Source organism: Lingula anatina, chromosome 7, assembly GCF_051362555.1.
Source record: "Lingula anatina isolate TDL-2025a chromosome 7, LinAna3.0, whole genome shotgun sequence".
NCBI lineage: Eukaryota > Metazoa > Brachiopoda > Lingulata > Lingulida > Lingulidae > Lingula > Lingula anatina.
The window spans coordinates 23,790,206-23,810,108 of NC_141773.1; the positions used below are offsets into that span (position 1 = coordinate 23,790,206).

Consider the following 19,903-nt stretch of genomic DNA (forward strand, 5'->3'; position numbering starts at 1 on the left):
CGTAGGTACGCTCCTAAAATATTAAAGGGGTTAAAATGTTAAAGGCGTACGTTAGGTTTAATAAGAAGCTGTGGATGGCAAAAATGGGCATTTTTGGGGATTTCAAAATCAATGGAGTGTACCTTTCACCAAGTTAGTTGACAGCCAAGAGTAGCTAGTTGTCACGACACTGGTTGAGGATTGTCGTTGAATACTGCGCCATCTATCATACAATCAGGCTGACGAGGATCCAGGGAAATGGCTGGGGTATTTGACGTGGAAGACGAAAGTATTATTTCCACGATATTCAAGGATTCATTTCCAGGTAAGATCTAATCAAGGCTTGTATACCTTTATTCCAGTGTAACTGTAGATTGAATTTTAATAGCAGAGTCGTAACTTTTGTATACTGCCATTACGACTTTGTATGATGTATCGGCAGGCTTTTGAGATTAGTCCAAACTTTGACTTTTATTGAGTCCAGCGCTGGGCTGTAATCTTCACCAGTTGATGGCTCTACTAACCACACAAAACCTTTATATTGGCTCATTAGACAGCTGATACCTTTGCAGTGCAGCTGTCCCCTGATACGTCTTAGTGAAATAATCTATGTGCTCGTAAATACATGTCAATATTAATCAGTGCTGTATGTAAATGATTTTCTTTCCACAATTTCAGACAACTGGCGGGACAACCCAGACTTTGCACAGTACCTGGCAGAGCTCAGTTCTTTTGGAGTGGATAAATTAGGTAACTCAGGGTCCCAGGGGATAGATCCTGCTTAGATAAATACATGTAACATTCAAAGTCCAACTGAATATAATTTTACATCCCATTTGGAACTAAGAGGTTAATTAAAATCTAAGTAATAACTACACGTTTAATTAATCTTTGAGCATTTGAACAGAATTATAGTTATAATGATTAAGTGCTGTTTTGGTAAAATTTAAAATTCCTTTCAGGTCGTGAGCCAGACAGACTAGCTGAAGACAGAGCTCAGATCTTGGAGCAAACCCAGAACCTTGCTTTCCACAATTATAAAACTTTTATCCAAACTGCAGAATGCTCTAGAGACATATATCAGGATGTAGGTAGAACAGCATATAGGACTTTTCTATTATTGTTGTTAATTTTTTATTTTCAAGGAATGGTAATGTTGTGTCAGTGTGTGTTTGTGTATGTGCATACATGTTTACAAGGGTGTGTGGCTGTTTTAGAAGGGATGGGAGTAAAAAGGGTGGCATATCAAAATTAATATTAATATGTATAAGAATGAGGTGATTTTTCTTCAGTCAACAGCCTGATATTGCAATAGTTTTACCTCCAATATTTCTATGACCCTGTTCCCAGAGATTAGATCAATCCAAACTAGATCGACCAAACTCCTTGGGGGTTCACGCTAAATAGCTGTCAGCTGAGCGGGCACGAAAGTTAATTACCAGACATTTAAGCCGGATTATCTGACAGTAATCTAGTGAGACTCCCCAGGGGGATAGATCGATCTAAATGTCTGGGAATACGCCCTATGTCTAACATAGCATCTTCATCAGGGAATGAGGCTATCCAGATGAATTCAGTACTGACATATTAAACTCAAGTACTATGTTTGTATAAGTATGTAAATACGCATTTTAGATTCATTATAAAATGGTGACATTTAAGTTCAAGAAATTCTTTCTGTATGACTGGTCCGTTGGTGTGGAATTTGAATTGTGAAAATTTTAACTTCACAAGAGTTGAAAATATTTTCTGAGTATCATTTGTTTCGTAAAAAAGCCACATGTTATGTTACAAGCTACATTTTTATTAACTTAGAATCTATATTTTGTTGAATTCTTCAGTTTCAGATCATAGAGAAGCATGTTGGTGGAATGTTGGAGAAATTACCAACACTGTCCACTCAGTGTCATCAGTTCTTGACCAAGGCTCAGGAAATCAGCTCTAGGTGGGTGGAAAGTAATTTTTCTTTCTCAATATTTCAAATTTTCAACTGTTGAACTTACATATTTATCAGTTTGTGAAAGTGTGTGCCCATGCCTTTGTAAGTTTGTGTGGGATTCCAAGATAATTGATAGATAATTCCAAGTTTCCATGATAACTTATATTTATGTGGAATAAACTTGTTTCTACTATTTTCAAATGCATAATTTTGCCAATGTATCCCAGAATGCTTTTGTACAATGATATTGCATTCCAGTCGTCGTATGAACTCCCTGACCCTGCAGCGTCATACCCAGTTACTGGAGATCCTGGAGATGCCCCAGTTAATGGACACTTGTGTCAGAAATGGGTACTACGAGGAGGCGCTGGAGCTGGCAGCTCACGTGAAGAGACTAGAGAAGAAACATTCCAGTATACCTGTGATTTTGGTGAGTGGTGTGAATAATGTGATTGTACAAGACCAGATTTTAGGCTGCTAATATATTTAGGACTTCAATTGTTAAATGCTTGCTGAGAATATTAAGATAACCAGCACAGTTAAATAAAATTTATCTATAGCCAAGTAAAAAAATATTGACATTTTATCTTCAAATATCAAGATTTCATTCAACATTGAATTTCAGTGTCACATGAACTATTGAAGACAAAATATAAAGTTAAAAAAACAATTAAAAAACTTCTGTTTTAACCTGTAACTGTTATTTACCAAAATATTCCTGTTCATCTGATAACCTCCAGAACATAGTCAGTGAGGTGAAGAATTCCATGCAGTTAATGTTGAACCAGTTAATACAGCAGCTACGCGCCAACATCCAGCTGCCTGCCTGCCTGCGTGTGATTGGCTACCTCAGGAGAATGGACTTGTTCTCTGAGGCTGAGCTCAGGATTAAGTTTTTGCAGGTATGAACTTTTTTCATGTTAACTGTCTAAGAAGTAAAGGTAGAAGTCTTCATCAGAAAGGGGTTGTGATGGTTTGTGTTACACAAAACTTTGACAAAAGTGGAAGTTATGTTTTGGATAAGAAGCTTTTTGATAATGTAATAAATATAATTAAGATTGTAATGAAATTAGTAGATTGTTTTTTGTGAGAAACAGTTGCTATAATTAAGCATAATACATAAGTCTGTCACTGTAAGAGATATGCATCGCTTGAATCTTATTATTTTGATATTTAAAAATAAAGTATTGTGTTCTCCTCTTGCAGGCCAGAGACACCTGGTTTCAGAGTTTGCTGAATGCTATACCAGCGGAAGATGGTAAGTGGCAATGCATTGGAGTGATTATCTCAAAGAAACATGCTGTCAGCTCTCTGTGTTTTAGATCCTAATTAGTGCACTTGAACTGGACATAAGTTCTATCAAATTCAGCATGATTATCATTCTCATTTCTTGCAACATGTTTTTGTAAATAATGTTATCAGACTCATAAATGCCTAGTAAATTTTCAGGTACATTGTCAACAGTTAGGGAAAGAAAACAAGTACTGTCTCAACTGTCAAATATCTCAGTGATTGAACTATTTCCTCCAGCTTATTACCACATCACTAAGACCATTAAGACAAGTCGTGTCCACCTGTTTAATATTATCAAATATCTCAGTGATTGAACTATTTCCTTCAGCTTATTACCACATCACTAAGACCATAGAGACAAGTCGTGTCCACCTGTTTAATATTATCAAATATCTCAGTGATTGAACTATTTCCTTCAGCTTATTACCACATCACTAAGACCATAGAGACAAGTCGTGTCCACCTGTTTAATATTATCAAATATCTCAGTGATTGAACTATTTCCTTCAGCTTATTACCACATCACTAAGACCATTAAGACAAGTCGTGTCCACCTGTTTAATATTATCAAATATCTCAGTGATTGAACTATTTCCTTCAGCTTATTACCACATCACTAAGACCATTAAGACAAGTCGTGTCCACCTGTTTAATATTATCAAATATCTCAGTGATTGAACTATTTCCTTCAGCTTATTACCACATTACTAAGACCATAGAGACAAGTCGTGTCCACCTGTTTAATATTATCAAATATCTCAGTGATTGAACTATTTCCTTCAGCTTATTACCACATCACTAAGACCATAGAGACCAGCCGTGTTCATCTGTTTGATATTATCACGCAGTACCGTGCCATCTTCTCTGATGATGATCCATTACTGACCACTAAAGAGGATGGACCTAATGAAGGAGCCTTATTTCATGGCTGGGTGGTTCACAAGGTTAGTAGGTCTACCACAGAAATGAAGCAAACCCAATATTTGTTTTTCAACTTCAAGTTCATAGTCTACTAAATTTTGTGAAAAATTGAGGGATTACTGGATTTATAAACTGTGTACCGTGTTATATGCACTGTTAGTATTCACTCTTCTCCTTATTCCCAGATCTCCCAGTTTCTAGAGACTCTGAAGCAAGACTTGCAGCGTGGTGTGGGAGGTCGTCTGGACTCAGTCCTGGGACAGTGTATGTACTTTGGGCTGTCATTTAGCAGAGTTGGAGCAGACTTCAGGGGTCTGCTGGCACCAGTGTTCCAGAAAGCTGCACTGGCTTCATTTCAACAGGCTGTAGATGAGGCCTCCAATAGGTAATAATCCACTATAGCACCTCTCTCCCCCCTCCAAAAGGGAAAAAAAGAGTTTAAATAAACTAATGAAAATAATAAGTTAAGCTGCTTTGACATTTAGCTCAGCTACGCCAAAAACAGGAAAGAACAGAAATTTTCCTGTATTTTCACCTTCCAGGTTTGATGAGACGATGCAGACATACTCCTTCCTGACGGTGTCTGCAGGGTTCTCCAGCGCCGCATACTCCATGGGGATACAGGTGTGTGTATGTGTGTGTTTGTGTGTGTGTGTATGTGTGTGTGTTTGTGTCTGCAGGGTTCTCCAGTGCTGCATACTCCATGGGGATACAGGTGTGTGTATGTGTGTGTTTGTGTGTGTGTGTGTTTGTGTGTGTGTGTGTGTGTGTGGGGGGGGGGGGTGCTCCCTTATTTAGTACTCTGATCAATAAGGAATATAAATATACGCTTCCAAACTTGTATAAAGGAACTTTACAATGACTGGTATCTGAATTCTTATGTAAATCTGATAAAAAGAAAAAAATACAATTAAGTTGAAATCTTGAAGTTTGTCCAGACAGTATGGCCAGTGAGAACTGAAAGTAAATGTATTTTGAAAGTTATGTGATGAAAATAAAAATTACAAAATTAAGTTGATCTCTTGAAGTTTGTACAGCCAGTGGGAGTAACTTGATGTCAGTCATTCTAGAACTATAACACTTCAAACAGTTTCTACTCTGTATAAAGATTTCACTGAAATTAATAACAATGTATATTATTCTCAGGCATCATCTTTGAACCCCCCTCTCAGTCTAATGGAGCACCAGCCTCTTGCTTTGTACTGTAATTATATCCTGACAGCCTTCAATGACCTCAGACTGTGTGTGCCTCTCTCTCTGGCCTGTGATGTTGCCACTGTCCTCCAGGTGTCACTGTGTAAGGTGGTGGAGATCATACTGGCTTTCCACAGGTGAGTGATGTGACAGTGTGTTACACATGACATGTGTGAGCTGGGACATTCATTGTACTGGCCTCTACAGGTATATTCTATTATTGTGTTTAAAGTTGATGCTGTAATTGTGTTAGTTGCAACATTGAGCCATAGTTTTACTTGTAATATGATGAAACTTAGATAGAGATGTGGAAAACAATATAACTGTATGATAGTTATGGAGAGATTTTTTCCATATGGCCACTAAAGATGTTCAATATGACTTGGGCGACAGATTTCATAACAGATTATTTTCTGGCCAAAGCTGACATGTGATGTTGTGTTTTGCAGGGCAGAGGAAGGAGCACTCAACGAGAAAGAACATGAGAACTTTGTGAAGTTTTGTCAGCTGTTTGCTGAGGAGTTGGTGCCTTATTTTAACAGGTGCCTGCAGGCACTGTTCCCTCCCTCACAGCTGGGGCTTACTCTGGGGGTCACCGCTGTCGATATTAATAAAATGGTAAGCATGGGGGGAGGGGGGCATCGTACATTAGGAAACAAACTTAGTGTTTAGTTCTGGTAGTTTGTAGGCATCAGTTGACTTCTTGCTCTTTATGAAAATTATCAGTGGAACATTTTGTGTGAAGAATTAGTAACTTCTCACACAATGCAGATTAATATGTTTGTAGTCATAGTTTTTTCCGTGGGTACCATTTTTGTCTTAGCTTTCTCGGTGTAAAGTAGGATGGTTCAGATGCAATTATAACTAATAAGTTTGGAGTTATCTATGGAGAACTCGAGTTCACTCTGAAATTTTACATTATCAGGGTCTTGGTGTACTTGATGTTGATCACATTCTGGAACCAATGCGCCATCTATTGCCTGAAAAAGTGGAAGAAGCACCACCACCTCCCCCAGAGCCTCAGCTTGCTGCAGAAAATATACCACCCTCTTCTGAACATTCAAACTTAGATGACAAGTCCAAAACAGAAGAAGAGGCTACAGTGGTGCCATCTTCAGTCACTTCAGAGGCAGCAGGACTGCCACCTACAGTTGTTCAGACAAATGAAGATGTCACACACCAGTCACTGGGTCAGTCAGGTGTCCAGGCTGAGGTAGAAGAACAGGTTCTAGGAAATGTTTCAGAAACTGAGCCAGCGTCTGACCAATTGGCTGCCTTGTCTCTTAGAGATATGGTTCAGGGGGCTTTAGAACCAGAGGTCAAAGGTGAACAAAGTGAACCAATCAGCTCTGACTTTACAAAGGACAAGGGTGATGAAAATAGTCCAGTGGAAAGCACTGTTGTAACAAAACCAGTGGGTGACACCGAGACTGAACAGAAACTTGCACCACCAGAAAATAAGTTACTGAAAACGGTAACATTTGACATCATGTCCTCCAGTACAGAGTCTGAGGGAGGGTCTCTGGACCTCAGTCCCCGAGATGACACCAAGAAACAGGATTGATACACCTATAATTATTAATGGGGATGATACATTTTGTTTCATAAAACTGTTCAGGCTTGGCTGGGATAGCACTAACACTCACCCATTTAGCCAAATGCTAAAATCGACTTAAATTGGCTAAACAATATAGGGTTTTTTTGTCTTGCTTAAGTCACATTTTAGACATTTGGAGAAAAAAAGTGGGGATAAAAGTAGCAATTTGGCTAAAGAAAAAAATTGCTAGTGCTACCCCAGTTTGGTTGTTTGGTTGATATACAACATCAATTGGGATTTCTGTCATTTAAAACTTTCTCTCTATGGATCTAAATTATTGTTGATTGGCTTACCATTCATCTATGAAAGGGACTTAGACTGAAAAATGTTTTAGGGCATGAGCTAAGAAACATCGAAACTGATGTAATTCTTAACTGCACTCTTGAACAAGAAATGTTTGTGGGCATATGTCAGAGGGCAATAAAGGAAAAATCACAACATGCACTTTTTTTAAAAAGAATTTATTGTATTTGTAAAAAAAAAAAAAAGATAAAAATGGAATTTGCTGTGACTCATTAAATAACATTACACTTTAGTTGCACAAAACCAAAGGAATATGTTACCAATGATGCTGACTGATAACATTTTATAACAGTACATAATTATCTTTAAAATATAACACAGTGACTCCTCAACACTTAATTTTAAACATGATGACCATATCTGGTATTAAATTCCACAAGTGATTGCAACAGTACAATAATAAACTTAAACAAAGGACAAGAACCAATTTATTCCCAAAATCAGGAAATACTTTGCTCCATTTTATACTTGCATGGACTTATCAGTGATTGAGTATCACATCCCATTCATGGCCGTATCTCATGATACCCTATTGATGTTGGCCTATCAGGACACCCTGATAGCTGGCCTGCTGATACCATAGATACTGATTGGATTCTATTAAACATATATAAATAGAACCATGGCTTGGAGATTGTAAAATTATGAACAAGGATGATGATTTTGCACAAAATGAAAGTATATAAACCTGCACAATGTTCTTAATGACTATTTCCAATATGTCAGTCAAAAAGAAAATAATTAAAAAAGAAAGGAAGACTACGGTCTACTTCAAGGCAGAATGTGAGGGTAGTGCACAAGGTTTTACATTTGCCATGATAGCTACTAGCTCTACTGCACAGAAGCTCCACGGTGAAAAAAAAAAGAAAGGAAAAACTCCATTAGAAGGGGCGTGACTAACAAATGCCAAAATTTGGCAGTTTGCACTAAATTGCAGAGTAAAATTAAAATATTGCTAAGTTTCAGTTTTGGCAGTGATAAGTGACTATTATTTGACATGCATACATACTGTTATCTAACTTTCAGTCTCACTTCCAGTATTAAAACGTAACTTGTAACAATTACAGCAAACACCAGGTGTGTAGTCCTCACTTTCAATACTTCAAGGTGACGGTTACAGTAAATATTCAATGCAATATATTGTATCATCATACTGTCCTGTCTCATAGAAACCACATGGAACAAGGCCATATTGGTTTTTTAAGACCAATTTAACCATAAAATACCAAACACGCTGCAACCATCATGAAGTCTCTCCTACAGACAGCAATCCCAACTTGCTAGGTCGGAATGTGATCCATATCATATAATTTGATTTTCCACGAGGAATTCCAGAGTTCCTCATTTCTTCATACTGTATACATCCCCACTAGCTCAATGTCACTTCAGTCCAAACATATGCTCCATGGTGAAACCTTACAACTAGAAGGCTAGCTTCTTCATCAGTAGATACACATGTTGGTCTACCTCAAAGCCATGGAGGTTGTTAGCGTCACCTTGGAGGCGCATTAGGAGACCAGCGAAGGACACGTAAGCTGCCCTGTAACGAGAGAGAAAACAGTGTGGTCAATGAAAAGTGCAAAAGGTAAGGGGTAAGAAATACTCATGAATAATAACGTCTGGGTTATGGTGCACCATCTTGCTCAGCAGGTAAAAAAGAAGGGCTGAAACAAAATTTTTTCTTCTCATGACAAATGCCAAGAATAACACACAGTCAAGCTCTTCATACATATTTTATGTAATGTACAGCACTTGTCACTGTTTTGTATATGGCCATTTTCATCATCAATCACAGACAGCACTCCAGATACTCCCAGCTGGAACCTCAAAGTTTTCTGTAATATTTATATCTTAAAATGTGCTCCTTTTGTGGGTTAATTATCTCTTCAAGTGAATCAAGTTGCAGAAAGTTCCCAAAACTTTGAATCTCTGGCAGCCATGTTGATCCACTCTAAGGTAGTGTAGTCAGCGGTTGACTGGATTTACTCAACCAGCTAACCACACTGCCACAGAGGAGAGCAGGTTCTTGGTTGAGAGAGACGGCGCTTCAGCAAGCCTTGAGAACCAGTTTCATGCAGCAAAATGTGTTTTATTTTCAGGTTAAATTCTAAATAAGCCAAGCGCCATAATCAGTAGATTGCATCTTCTTCTCAATCTGAGAGTGCATGTTATATCCATCTTTTTCTTTTTGGTGCTGTATATATCCAGGACCAGTCATATACCAGATAATGCATTAACACTATTGCAACAGTTTCCAAGGTAACCTCTGCTGTATATATCCAGGACCAGTCATATACCAGATAATGCATTAACACTATAGCAACAGTTTCCAAGGTAACCTCTGCTGTATGTATCCAGGACCAGTCATATACCAGATAATGCATTTACACCATAGCAACAGTCACATGTAGGATGCACTACTGGTATATTCTGGGCATGGATAATGTTAGACTGCTGGTAAAACATTGCCAAACATAGTTAACTAAATATACTGTATCATATTTGATAATATCCACCAGGTTTATATTGTCTGAAATTCTAATATTCATGACTTAAACTGCCACTGCTTACAATCACTCAAATAGCAACAAATAAGCAATCTAATATGGATGAAGTTTTGCTGAATTTACATTGTATGGAAATTATTTCTAACCAAACACAAAGTTGGCACATAATTATCAGGTAAGCTACTTTAGTTACTTATTAAAACACCCATACTTGATAAGGAAAAGATTAAACAGCGGGGAAAAAAACAATTCAAAGATTATCTTAATGTTCATGGTCTGTCCTAAAGCACAATTAAATCAAGGTAGACCAAAAAAATAAAACAGACTTTCTTAAACCTTATAAACACTTAATTATATTACACATTAAAACTTTTCTCCCAGCATGCACAGTCATCATGGCTGCCAATGGAGCCTGGTTTCTCCTAAAGTTGCAAGTCATCATGGAGATAGAGATACCACCAGCTGTGTTCACAGGGATTGTCATAAAACTGCGAACACACAGTGATACCTTCATCTTCATGAGAATAAACTGTCCTCCATTCCTCGAGCCAAATGTATGGATAAACTAGGGCTCGTAATATTTACCTCTTATTATGCTTTCATCTGAACTTCTTTCTTCAAAACAAGTCAGATAGGTTGGCAAGCAGCCAGCAAGTGTATTCAGTATCTTTGTACCACCCTGCTCCATTATGATTATCTCTCCTTTAAATTTCTTTTACCAAGAAATTGCTTTGAATAGCAATCACAAGAAAATTCAGCCTTTTTCAAGTTTTTCTTTGAAAAATTGGGAATCCCAACTATATCCAATGGCTTTAACTTCCGTTCTAAAAACTATTTCAGTTTAAGTTTAGTTTCACAGTATTATGGGAATAATTTACCTGGCCCTAATATGGAATTTCGATAAATAACTTTTGCTTTCTTCCTCACATTTCTCAATATTTAAATGATCAGTTTCCTTGTGTATATATAGGAGAAACCAGGAAGCTGATAGTTCCTGGTCAGTTGCTATCTTGTAAAGTGACCTCTTAATTTAAAGGCACTTAATCTGTCTTTCTTATTCAAGAAAATTTAAACAAATCTGAATGTGCAGCACAAACTTCCTCTTTGTGCTTTCCGTATTCAATAAATATCTGATAAAAGAAGCACTTATTCTTCCCACGTCTAATTCTTTACAAGTATATTGTCCAATTTGTTGAATGTTTTCAAATTCCTGTAACCACAGGCAGGTTATTATTGATACAACAATGTAAATCTTAACCAATCTTACTAACTCCGAGTCCAATAGGCTTGTAAGGACCTGTTTAGAACCAGCTGATTTGTAGCCCATGGATAAAATATGGCGCAACCCAATTAAAAGCATGCCGAGATTTACTTGTTCTGCCCCTGCAGGAATGGCATGTGGGAGCAGGGATCCAATATCAAGTACGGCCCATATTTGATCCAAGGACTAGTTAGTCCACGGATCAAATGGTTCTGATCAAATGGTTCCTAAAACAACCAATCTTATTAACTCTAACAGGCTTTTGCCTAGCTGTGAAATAATATTACAGTACCACCAAAATACATGTCCAAACCCGTCCCCTTTACCAAAGGAAGAAAAAAAAACTAAAATAAACCTTACATCAGTAAATTTGTAAATAATTACACAGCACTTATCTCAAAGAGCTTAACTAGCATCCAATCTGCAATGATATCCCTATTCTGTATGTCATGAATTATTTACCTGGTCTCATAGCTTGGTGATTACAACACACCCCTTAATCAAACATAACACCTCAAAACACACCTGACGCTGACATACCTGAAAATACTGGACACAATGGCAATAGAACACACACAGTGATAACTCAGTTTTCTGGGATATGAACAACAAAGTTTACCTGTGCTGTAGAAAATGACAGAAACAGTCGAAAAGTCAACAGCCGTTACTCAATGATTTGATCTGATGAATTACTGGACAAATGACTCAATCACAAATGATATCAATTAAAACCAGTGATTCAACAACAACAGTGGTATTTCTAGCCTAATCAATACTGTATTTGAATCATGTGATACCAGTACCTTCCCCCAGGGTCTCAGTCTGAACCCAAGTAAACCACCACACACTGGTCACAGACACACTTGTTGAATGTAACTTCTCCGATCAGAGTCCTGCCCACAGACATCATATCACCAGGTTATATCACCAGTCATTGTCCTCAGATATCACAGCTGATAGCCGACATTTTTATATCCAATAAAATACTTGGTATCTCACCTTCCTGATCGGTCACATGACTGGACTCGTGTCAACAGAAAACATGTTGTATATAGATGATATTCTCCTCGACCTCTCCCCCCTCCTACTCTCCACCCCCCACCCATCTTCTCTTTAACAATGATGTTTCAAGTTTCTGACTATTATTTTTCTTGGAGCTATAATATAATCATATTCATGTATTTATATATATATATATATGCATGTGTGGGGTACGCAATGCATGTCAGATTATATTATCTATATTTGTACATGCACGCATGCGCACGTACAAGCTCACACCAAAATATTTTCTGCCCTGTTTTTGTGAAAGCTTTTACATCTCAGTTAAAACTAGGTTTCCTGTCATCCTCCCCCCCCCCCCCCTTTCTCTGCCCCAGGTCTCCCCACTGCTGTGCTGTGTTGATCTAGTTGTAACTATTACCCAGATTAGATCAACACATTATCAATCCATAGAGACTGGGTCAGAGATCAAACGATAACGCTGAAATGAAAGGCGGTGCTGGTCGCCATGGGGTCGCCACATGACTGGCACCTTGGCGTCAATGTTTGTTTGTTTTTACAGCATTCCACTCTTAACTTGTATCAAACATAAGCCAAGGCCTTGAGATTTTTTTTATTTTTAAATATACACCTTTTGAACAACCTCATGCAAGCTGATTGTTAAATCAACGTGTGATAGCTCGTCTTTCAACGTTCCGCCTCTTAATATCGCGTGCTGTATCACTGCATTGTTTCTCTTGGCAAAATTTAATCATTTTCCATGCGCACTTTTCATGCTAAAACTCCTACAATTTTCTCATCTTTTCATACAAACACTGTGGCATGATAGAAATGTCTTGCCTGTACCTGTCTTTATAATCTCTACTTACCACTTTCTGTTTCCACTAAACCACTTCTCCCACTCCTGCTATTCTTCACCCTCCCACACACACAGACCTCCATTGTGGATAAATTTTTAAGAAGCAAACAGTGGAAGCCACAAAAACGTCTTTCTAGCTATGTTTTTACTGAATAAACAGTCAGAAAAGAACTTAATTCAAGGCTGCTGACCAAAATTATAAAAACTAGCCCCACGCAATACTTTGAAAATTTTATCAGCACTATGGCTTATTCATATATTAAATCATACAAAGTGAAGTTTGTTGTTCAATGTGCTAGCATGGGTATATTTGGAAAACTCCATTACATGTTACATAAACAATTTACACGGGACTTCCATACTTTTGCTCAGTATTTATTATTTAAGTTCTGGAGATGCAGTTTCTCTTCAACTGTCTACATAAAAGTAGTTTCCATGGAAACTGCAATCAATCAGCTTTTGTTACCTGATTCCATCTTTACCCCCCCCCCCCCCCCCCCAATTCAAAGTGTTTATCTCCCTTTGATGTATCAACTGAGGTATTATTGGCAGATTAAGAACAAATGACACACATCACATGTTGACTTGATAAACAGTGACCTCTCAAATTAGATCAGGCAACAATGAAACAAACTGCTTTGCACTGTCTGTCCAATACCTTTTATAGCATGCGAAATATTTGTGACTGAGATGCTTTACCTTTAACTTTCTTTTAATTTTGAAAAAATGTTTACATTTATCATTCTAAACTTTTCTACATAGAGCTTAAAAATGACACATGTACAAATCTATTTAAAAGTAAGAATTACTCGCTAAATGAACTTCCCTCAATTTGCTGTAGTTAAGAGCAACACACACCTTTTCCACAGAATTCTTTTTGAATAGAGGACACCTGCTGCCCCTACCCATCCCAATCTCTTAATACACACATCATCAATAACAGCCTCTCCCAGCTCCCCACTTAGTACCAGCAATACTATGTCCATCAACCAAGAGCCATAAAATAACACTTTTGATTGTTTATTTGTCTACCATATCACTCCCCTCAATTAAAAATAAAGGAAATGACACTATCAACAGTCCCTTTTATCTGCCCCAACACTTGTACTTCCTCTGTGAAATTAAACATTTAATAAAAGAGTTCAAATTGAATCTTTATATAGTTGATAGAGTGGGTCAGAAACTTTTCATCAGCAGCAGAAACAAAAACATTACACAAAGTGTCAATGAACCCTTCTGTCAACAGTGGCTTTAAAGTAGAAGTGAAACCAGAAATTGTTTTTTTGTTGTGTTTCTCTTCAGATTTTTTTCTCTAAGAGCGTTCTGTGTCAGACACAAAATGGCTTTGACATCTTAAATCATCCTCCTTCCAATAAAAAGATATTAGCAAGAACAACAGCTTCAAACAAAGTCCCGTAATACCAGGAAAACAATCTGCTCTTTTGTGTTCACTGATAAAAAGATTTCAGTCTTTGTGAAGATCTCCCTGAGAGTAAATTGTATTTAGGACTGGAATTCTGAGTAAACAACAAATGATGTGATGGAATGTTCTGCAGTTCACATTACACTGACACTCACTAAATGGAAAACTACTTTAAGGCCAAACAAACAACTCCATTGCTGATATTCTGGACATAATAACAAGAGAAGTCATTTTCTAATTGATTAAAGACAATGTTCATTCTCTCCCATTTTTTGGCTGACTCACTGATATCTCTAGCTTAAGTTTCTTCATTTCTGCACAGCATTAATCATTAAAAATAAACATTTGGCTCAAGGCATTTCTTTGTGTGCACCTGATTCTAACATCAAAGTTGGTTCACCTATTTGTACCAATCACAATTCCAGATGCTTTGTGGCTATGGAGTGGCTATAGAGGAGATACTAGTACATGTAGCCGAACCGAACCTGGGCAAAAATCCTGGCAAATAATAATATATAACATGTCACAAATCAACAGGGCTGAAATTACACTGGGTACATGGCAATGATGCCCTGTTAACAGTTCAAAAGGAGCAGGACTGCTGCTGAACTTAGTCTACTACCTGTAACCTAAGATCTAATAAACAGATATATTAGATCTTAGCTGTAACTTAGCCAACTATTAGCCTCTCTACTGCATTATATCGCTTCTGATGCATTTTTGTACACTCGTGTGTGTGTGTGTGTGTGTGTGTGTGTGTGTGTGTGTGTGTGTGTGTTGGTGGTGGGGGGGGGGGGGGGGGGGAAGGTGATAGTGGAAATTAAGTGGCCCCCATAACTCACTCACACATGGTTTGACATTGGTACACATGTACTTTTTATGAACCTTCCCCACTCCCTCTTTTCCTCTGTCATAATACTTTCAGCAGCACAAAACATTCTTCCTCAAATTCTTTGTATTTTGATTTGAAGATTGACACAGGGATCTTCCAAGAAGTGCTCTGCCTCCCTGGGGGTGACATATTCATTGATAAGAATACATGTCCATGTGATATTCCGTACCTCGACTATCTACAGCACGATAGCCTGCCGATAGACTGCCGCCTTCTTACTCTGGTCTGTGTGCACCGAACATGGAATGGCAGGAATGATCAATACTGCTGAAGTATGTATTTTATGACACATTGTGAAGTGGTATAAGCTGAATATATAAATAAAAACAAGAACTGCTAGTGCACGTGTGTCTGTCTGTAAACAAGAAGCGTAAATGAAAGCGAACACTCTCACACCTGCACGTGTGACGACACGCCTCCACAGACAGATATGATGGATGAGTAATATCATCATCCAGTACACTTTCCATTTTGAAAAAAAAAAAAAAAAAAAAATGTACAAAAATTGATACAGCTGATCATCTGGTGTATAATCAGCCCTAATGGAGTTGTCATCCTGTACATCAGGAGAGTGACCAGAGTCAATAACACCTTTTTTTTTTCTTTTGCAAGTCTGTGAACCCAAGCAGCACTGACTCACTTAATGGTATATATATATTCATCCTTTCATCTCTCCATCTCTTACTCATAGCCAACAAAACCACAATGATTCAGAAACCGTCCGCCGTGCCGTCCGTCTGGTGTCATCTTGGGAGATACTGTAAAACTAATCTCTCTTTAACTTCATGAATGCAGGATTGCTCAACTCTTCCTCTCTCTTTCTCTGATTATTGATTATAACAGCAATAACCCCATCAAATATACAGCCCGATTTGTGAATCACCAGAAATGAGCCAGACGAGTGTCAAGACGACATACTTAGTTCTGAATCACGGTCTCAGTCCACAGATGGTCAGTCATCACAACCAGTTTTCAACTCATCTTTCAGTCACTAAGGATTCATAAAACCTTAGCAAAGAGCCAAAAGACATGACTTGTAGTTCAGGAAGGTCAGTTAAATACATGATCAATATACTTCATGGTTCAAAGTACTACTAAATCCTCAAATCCAACATTTTCAGTATCCTGAAACCCTTCCTTCCTAATCTTCATCTCTCTCTCTCTTCATCACCCCCTCTCTCTCCCTCCCTCTCTCTCCCCCCCCCCCCCCCCTGTAAAGTAAACAGTGAACTGTCACATTAAAGAGTGTCCTATCCATTATCCCAATTTAACTGGTATCAGTTATATCAATTACCACAGGTGCTTGGCAACCCCTCACTGTTCTGGGGTATGAGTCAACATGGAGATATTCCAGGAAATCAGAAACACTCTGGTTGATCTCTGGAAGCCACATAGCCCCCCCCCCCCCCCCCCCCCCACCTCCCCCCCCCCCCCCCCCACCTCTAGATTATAAATATACCTATTATCCTAACCATGGCCACAACCCTAGCATGCAAAACACCTGTCAAATACTTAAGATAATCTTCTGCCTAGAAATGTGAAACACATTGTATTTTATTTTAACATTCAATGATTTGCTGATTTATCATTTATTTTGATTATTTGGATAAAACCAAATACAAATCAAAAGCGATCATACACAGTTAGTAGATGATGATTATTAACCCAATCAAATTGTGTTTTATTTTTATTTTCATACCCTCAAAAATATCTAAAAGACTTCTTAAAGGGCCAGTGCTGGTTATCTACATCTTTTCAAAACAAAATAAATAAAAATCCACCCACCTTCCTAATGGGTAAACAATAAGAGAAGTTACCAAATATCTATCCTGGCCTACGCATCCAGGTGACGCCAGGCACGTGATTCACCCACGCACATTCTTCTTCAAGTCTTGTGCCTATTTGTCAACTATGGCTTCACTTAACAGCTGACCTTCACAACTTAGAGAAGTGGTCTAAAGAAAGTTCAGGAAAACTCTTGGAAATGTGCGCTCTATTAATTGAGAGTTCTGCCAAGTTTTGGCTTGCTCTTGTTGCCAAAAATAAATAAATAAATACATTGAACTTAAAATACAGGTTGGTACCGTATGGGAGATATTTCTGGTACCTCTTTTGAAAACTGTTCCCTCTTATACTGCTGTGGGTGACAGAGTACACAGTTCTTTAATCAGTGAACTTGAATGACCAGGGAAGAAAAAATATCACAAAAACAAGAACTGATAACACAGTTTGATAGTACAAGTATTTTCAGCTGAACTTGCTCAACTTGGAATTCTTCACGACCCAAAGATTCCCCTCAAATATTACACACGTACTGCTATTCAAATAACTCTCCTAACATGATTAATAACATTGAAATGTGTTCATCCTGTATAAAATACCTGAGCCTATTTCTAAATACCAGTCTATATCCAATTAATGATGTCCAATGACTGGGAAGTCTAAAATAGCCACACAAGTACCTTGTACTCCTGCCACCATTATCTCTGTTTACATACAACATGGCATTCTAAAGATGTCCTTAGACAATGGAGGCAAATAAACAAGGACAGCTCTATTTACTCTTATTTCCCTCTTTCTCATCAATTTCTCCGACTGCTTGATGGATGCATCACTGGGTAAAACACAAATCAGAGTATCCCCAGGTTTATTACCCCCACCCCACCCCCCATGTTGTTGTTGATTTAGGATGTTAAAATGACGACCTGGGAACGTAAAATAATATTGATACATCTTTATTCTGAAACAGCTATTTTAGAATTTTTCTTTAAAGTAATTAGAGAAACCTTTAGCATATCCCACTGTGGAAGGTTTAACTTCCACGTAGAGAGTAGCACATATCCCTGTCTGTGTTACGTAAGGTAAGTCAAGCGTCACGTATTTCACGCACTGACACGGACCTTCTCCAGGTACCCCACTGTAACAACCAACCCTGCCATTATCAAGTTGACAACTTTCCTGCTGTGCCAGTTTTTTATGGGTGAGGTAGTTACATAACAGCAGACAGCTTGATCATCTTCAATCTCATAGGGGTCATTAAGCTTTGTAAAAGCTGGAAAAGACTGAGAAGACTCTTGATGGAGGGTCTCCTCTCTCCACCTTGCTCTCTGGGCCCCCATCTTAGATATCTCAGGACCAATTCCTTCATCAAATGACAATATTCTCACTTCCTGCCTGTTTATCCAACTGACCAGATGTAAACCGGTGTCAAATCAGCCGAACTGATTATTTCCCTGTATTTACCTATATTTACCTGTAATTCCCTGTCCACCTGTCTTGTGATCACCTACATGATCTAATGTCACCATGACCCAGACTAGATTCCTATGAAAACAACCTTCTCCTATACCGCACATATCATCTAACCTCTCACATAAGAATGGAGAGAACATTTCTCTGCTTACAGTTCCTGTGTTATGTACAAAAATAATTGTGGCTAATCAATAGGTTTTGATGACATAAGCCCCATCTTCTCTGTTTTCATCAATGATCATGAGCGTGAACTCTCATTTCTCTTCACATCTCGCTGTCAGAGTGACAGGGTCTTCCACACCTTGGTGATGACATATCCTATTCTCCAACTTGATGACTTCATCACTGGTCATTAGGTGAATTCCAGGAAGACAATTTACCCTCTTTATGACTTTCTTAATTGGTTAAAGAGAAACTGTCATATAATAAGGCTCAATACCCAGTACAGGATCCTGTTATTTATACTTTTTATTAAGTAAACAAACTCCAGCCCAATATTGATAAAGAACTTGCTGCTTTTTATCAACAATGAAATCATTAAATAACTGCCACCATCACACAACAGAAAGAGAAACATATTATATTATATTATATTATATTATATTATATTATATTATATTATATTATATTATATTATATTATATAATATAATATATTATATTATATTATATTATATTGATATTATATTATATTATATTATATTATATTATATTGATATTATATTATATTATATTATATTATGTTAATATATATTTTCATTGATACAAGTCAGTCAAGTGATCAAGTCCATTGATTGACAAAAAGACCTATTAGGTCCATTTGTAAACTATTTTCTTTTATTTAGTTTCTGCACAACTCAACAGAGGTTAACAAACACAAGAACATTTAATTTATTAAAGACACCAAAAAGTGTTTCCCACCCCACCCCCCCCCCCAAAAAAAAAAAAAAAAATTACAACAAACAGTTAGTTTAATCTTAGTCTTCACACACTGTTATTCTGGTATCTTATTATATTATAATAATATTCAGGTACCATCTCTCCTCTCTCCCCTTTAAACCATCGCTATGTTCTACCTGTGTTGATAGGTAATATGTTCCTCCTGCCAGTCAACAGAACGTCTCTATTCCGCCTGTCCTCTCCTTGGCCCTCTTCAAAATACCAACACTAATGGATAATCACTTATAATCTGCGGCCACCACTGCTTCAGCTATAATTTCATTCTACAAAACAAGCACATCCTTTCTCAGGGCCTCATACACACCAAGATGGCCCTGTTTATGGATGGTCAATCCCTGTCAGCTATGTCAGGGTGAAGGTGATAATGCTCAGCAGGGGCAGGTATTATGTCACGTCACCCCATGTGACCTCTCTACTTCACTAGCCATGTCAACAGGCGGTTACAACAACACGCCATGGTAACCAACTGGAATTCACAGCGCGATTAATAAACCATGCTTTATGTAAACCTTCACACACAAT

The 19,903-nt window shown here is 37.8% G+C and overlaps 2 protein-coding genes across 6 annotated transcripts in view; one reads left to right on the top strand and one right to left on the bottom strand.

Moving 5' to 3' along the window:
- The first annotated feature begins 146 nt into the window (after positions 1-146).
- On the top strand, positions 147-7,367 carry LOC106171812 (conserved oligomeric Golgi complex subunit 8). Its single transcript, XM_087017334.1, has 13 exons — positions 147-304; positions 658-729; positions 942-1,066; positions 1,821-1,924; positions 2,177-2,348; positions 2,659-2,820; positions 3,125-3,176; positions 3,995-4,155; positions 4,318-4,517; positions 4,675-4,756; positions 5,279-5,463; positions 5,776-5,944; positions 6,252-7,367. The coding sequence occupies exons 1-13, from the start codon at positions 238-240 to the stop codon at positions 6,888-6,890; spliced, it is 2,190 nt and encodes a 729-aa protein (XP_086873460.1). The 5' UTR covers positions 147-237; the 3' UTR covers positions 6,891-7,367.
- Positions 7,368-7,378: 11 nt separating this feature from the next.
- The window catches only part of LOC106179848 (DNA-directed RNA polymerases I, II, and III subunit RPABC3), a 34,551-nt gene continuing 22,026 nt past the window's right edge, over positions 7,379-19,903 (bottom strand). For all 5 annotated transcript variants that reach the window (XM_087017347.1, XM_087017350.1, XM_087017348.1 and 2 more), the window contains exon 4: positions 7,379-8,766. In XM_087017347.1, coding sequence (XP_086873473.1) covers positions 8,649-8,766 — 118 coding nt within the window. In that variant the 3' untranslated portion in view covers positions 7,379-8,648. The remainder of the gene's footprint in view (positions 8,767-19,903) is intronic.

Coding starts and splice junctions, on each gene's coding strand:
- LOC106171812 (XM_087017334.1), top strand. CDS start 238: ATGGCTGGGGTATTTGACGTGGAAGACGAAAGTATTATTTCCACGATA. Junction 2,349..2,658: donor CCAGTATACCTGTGATTTTG/GTGAGTGGTGTG, acceptor GATAACCTCCAG/AACATAGTCAGTGAGGTGAA. Junction 4,518..4,674: donor GTAGATGAGGCCTCCAATAG/GTAATAATCCAC, acceptor TTCACCTTCCAG/GTTTGATGAGACGATGCAGA.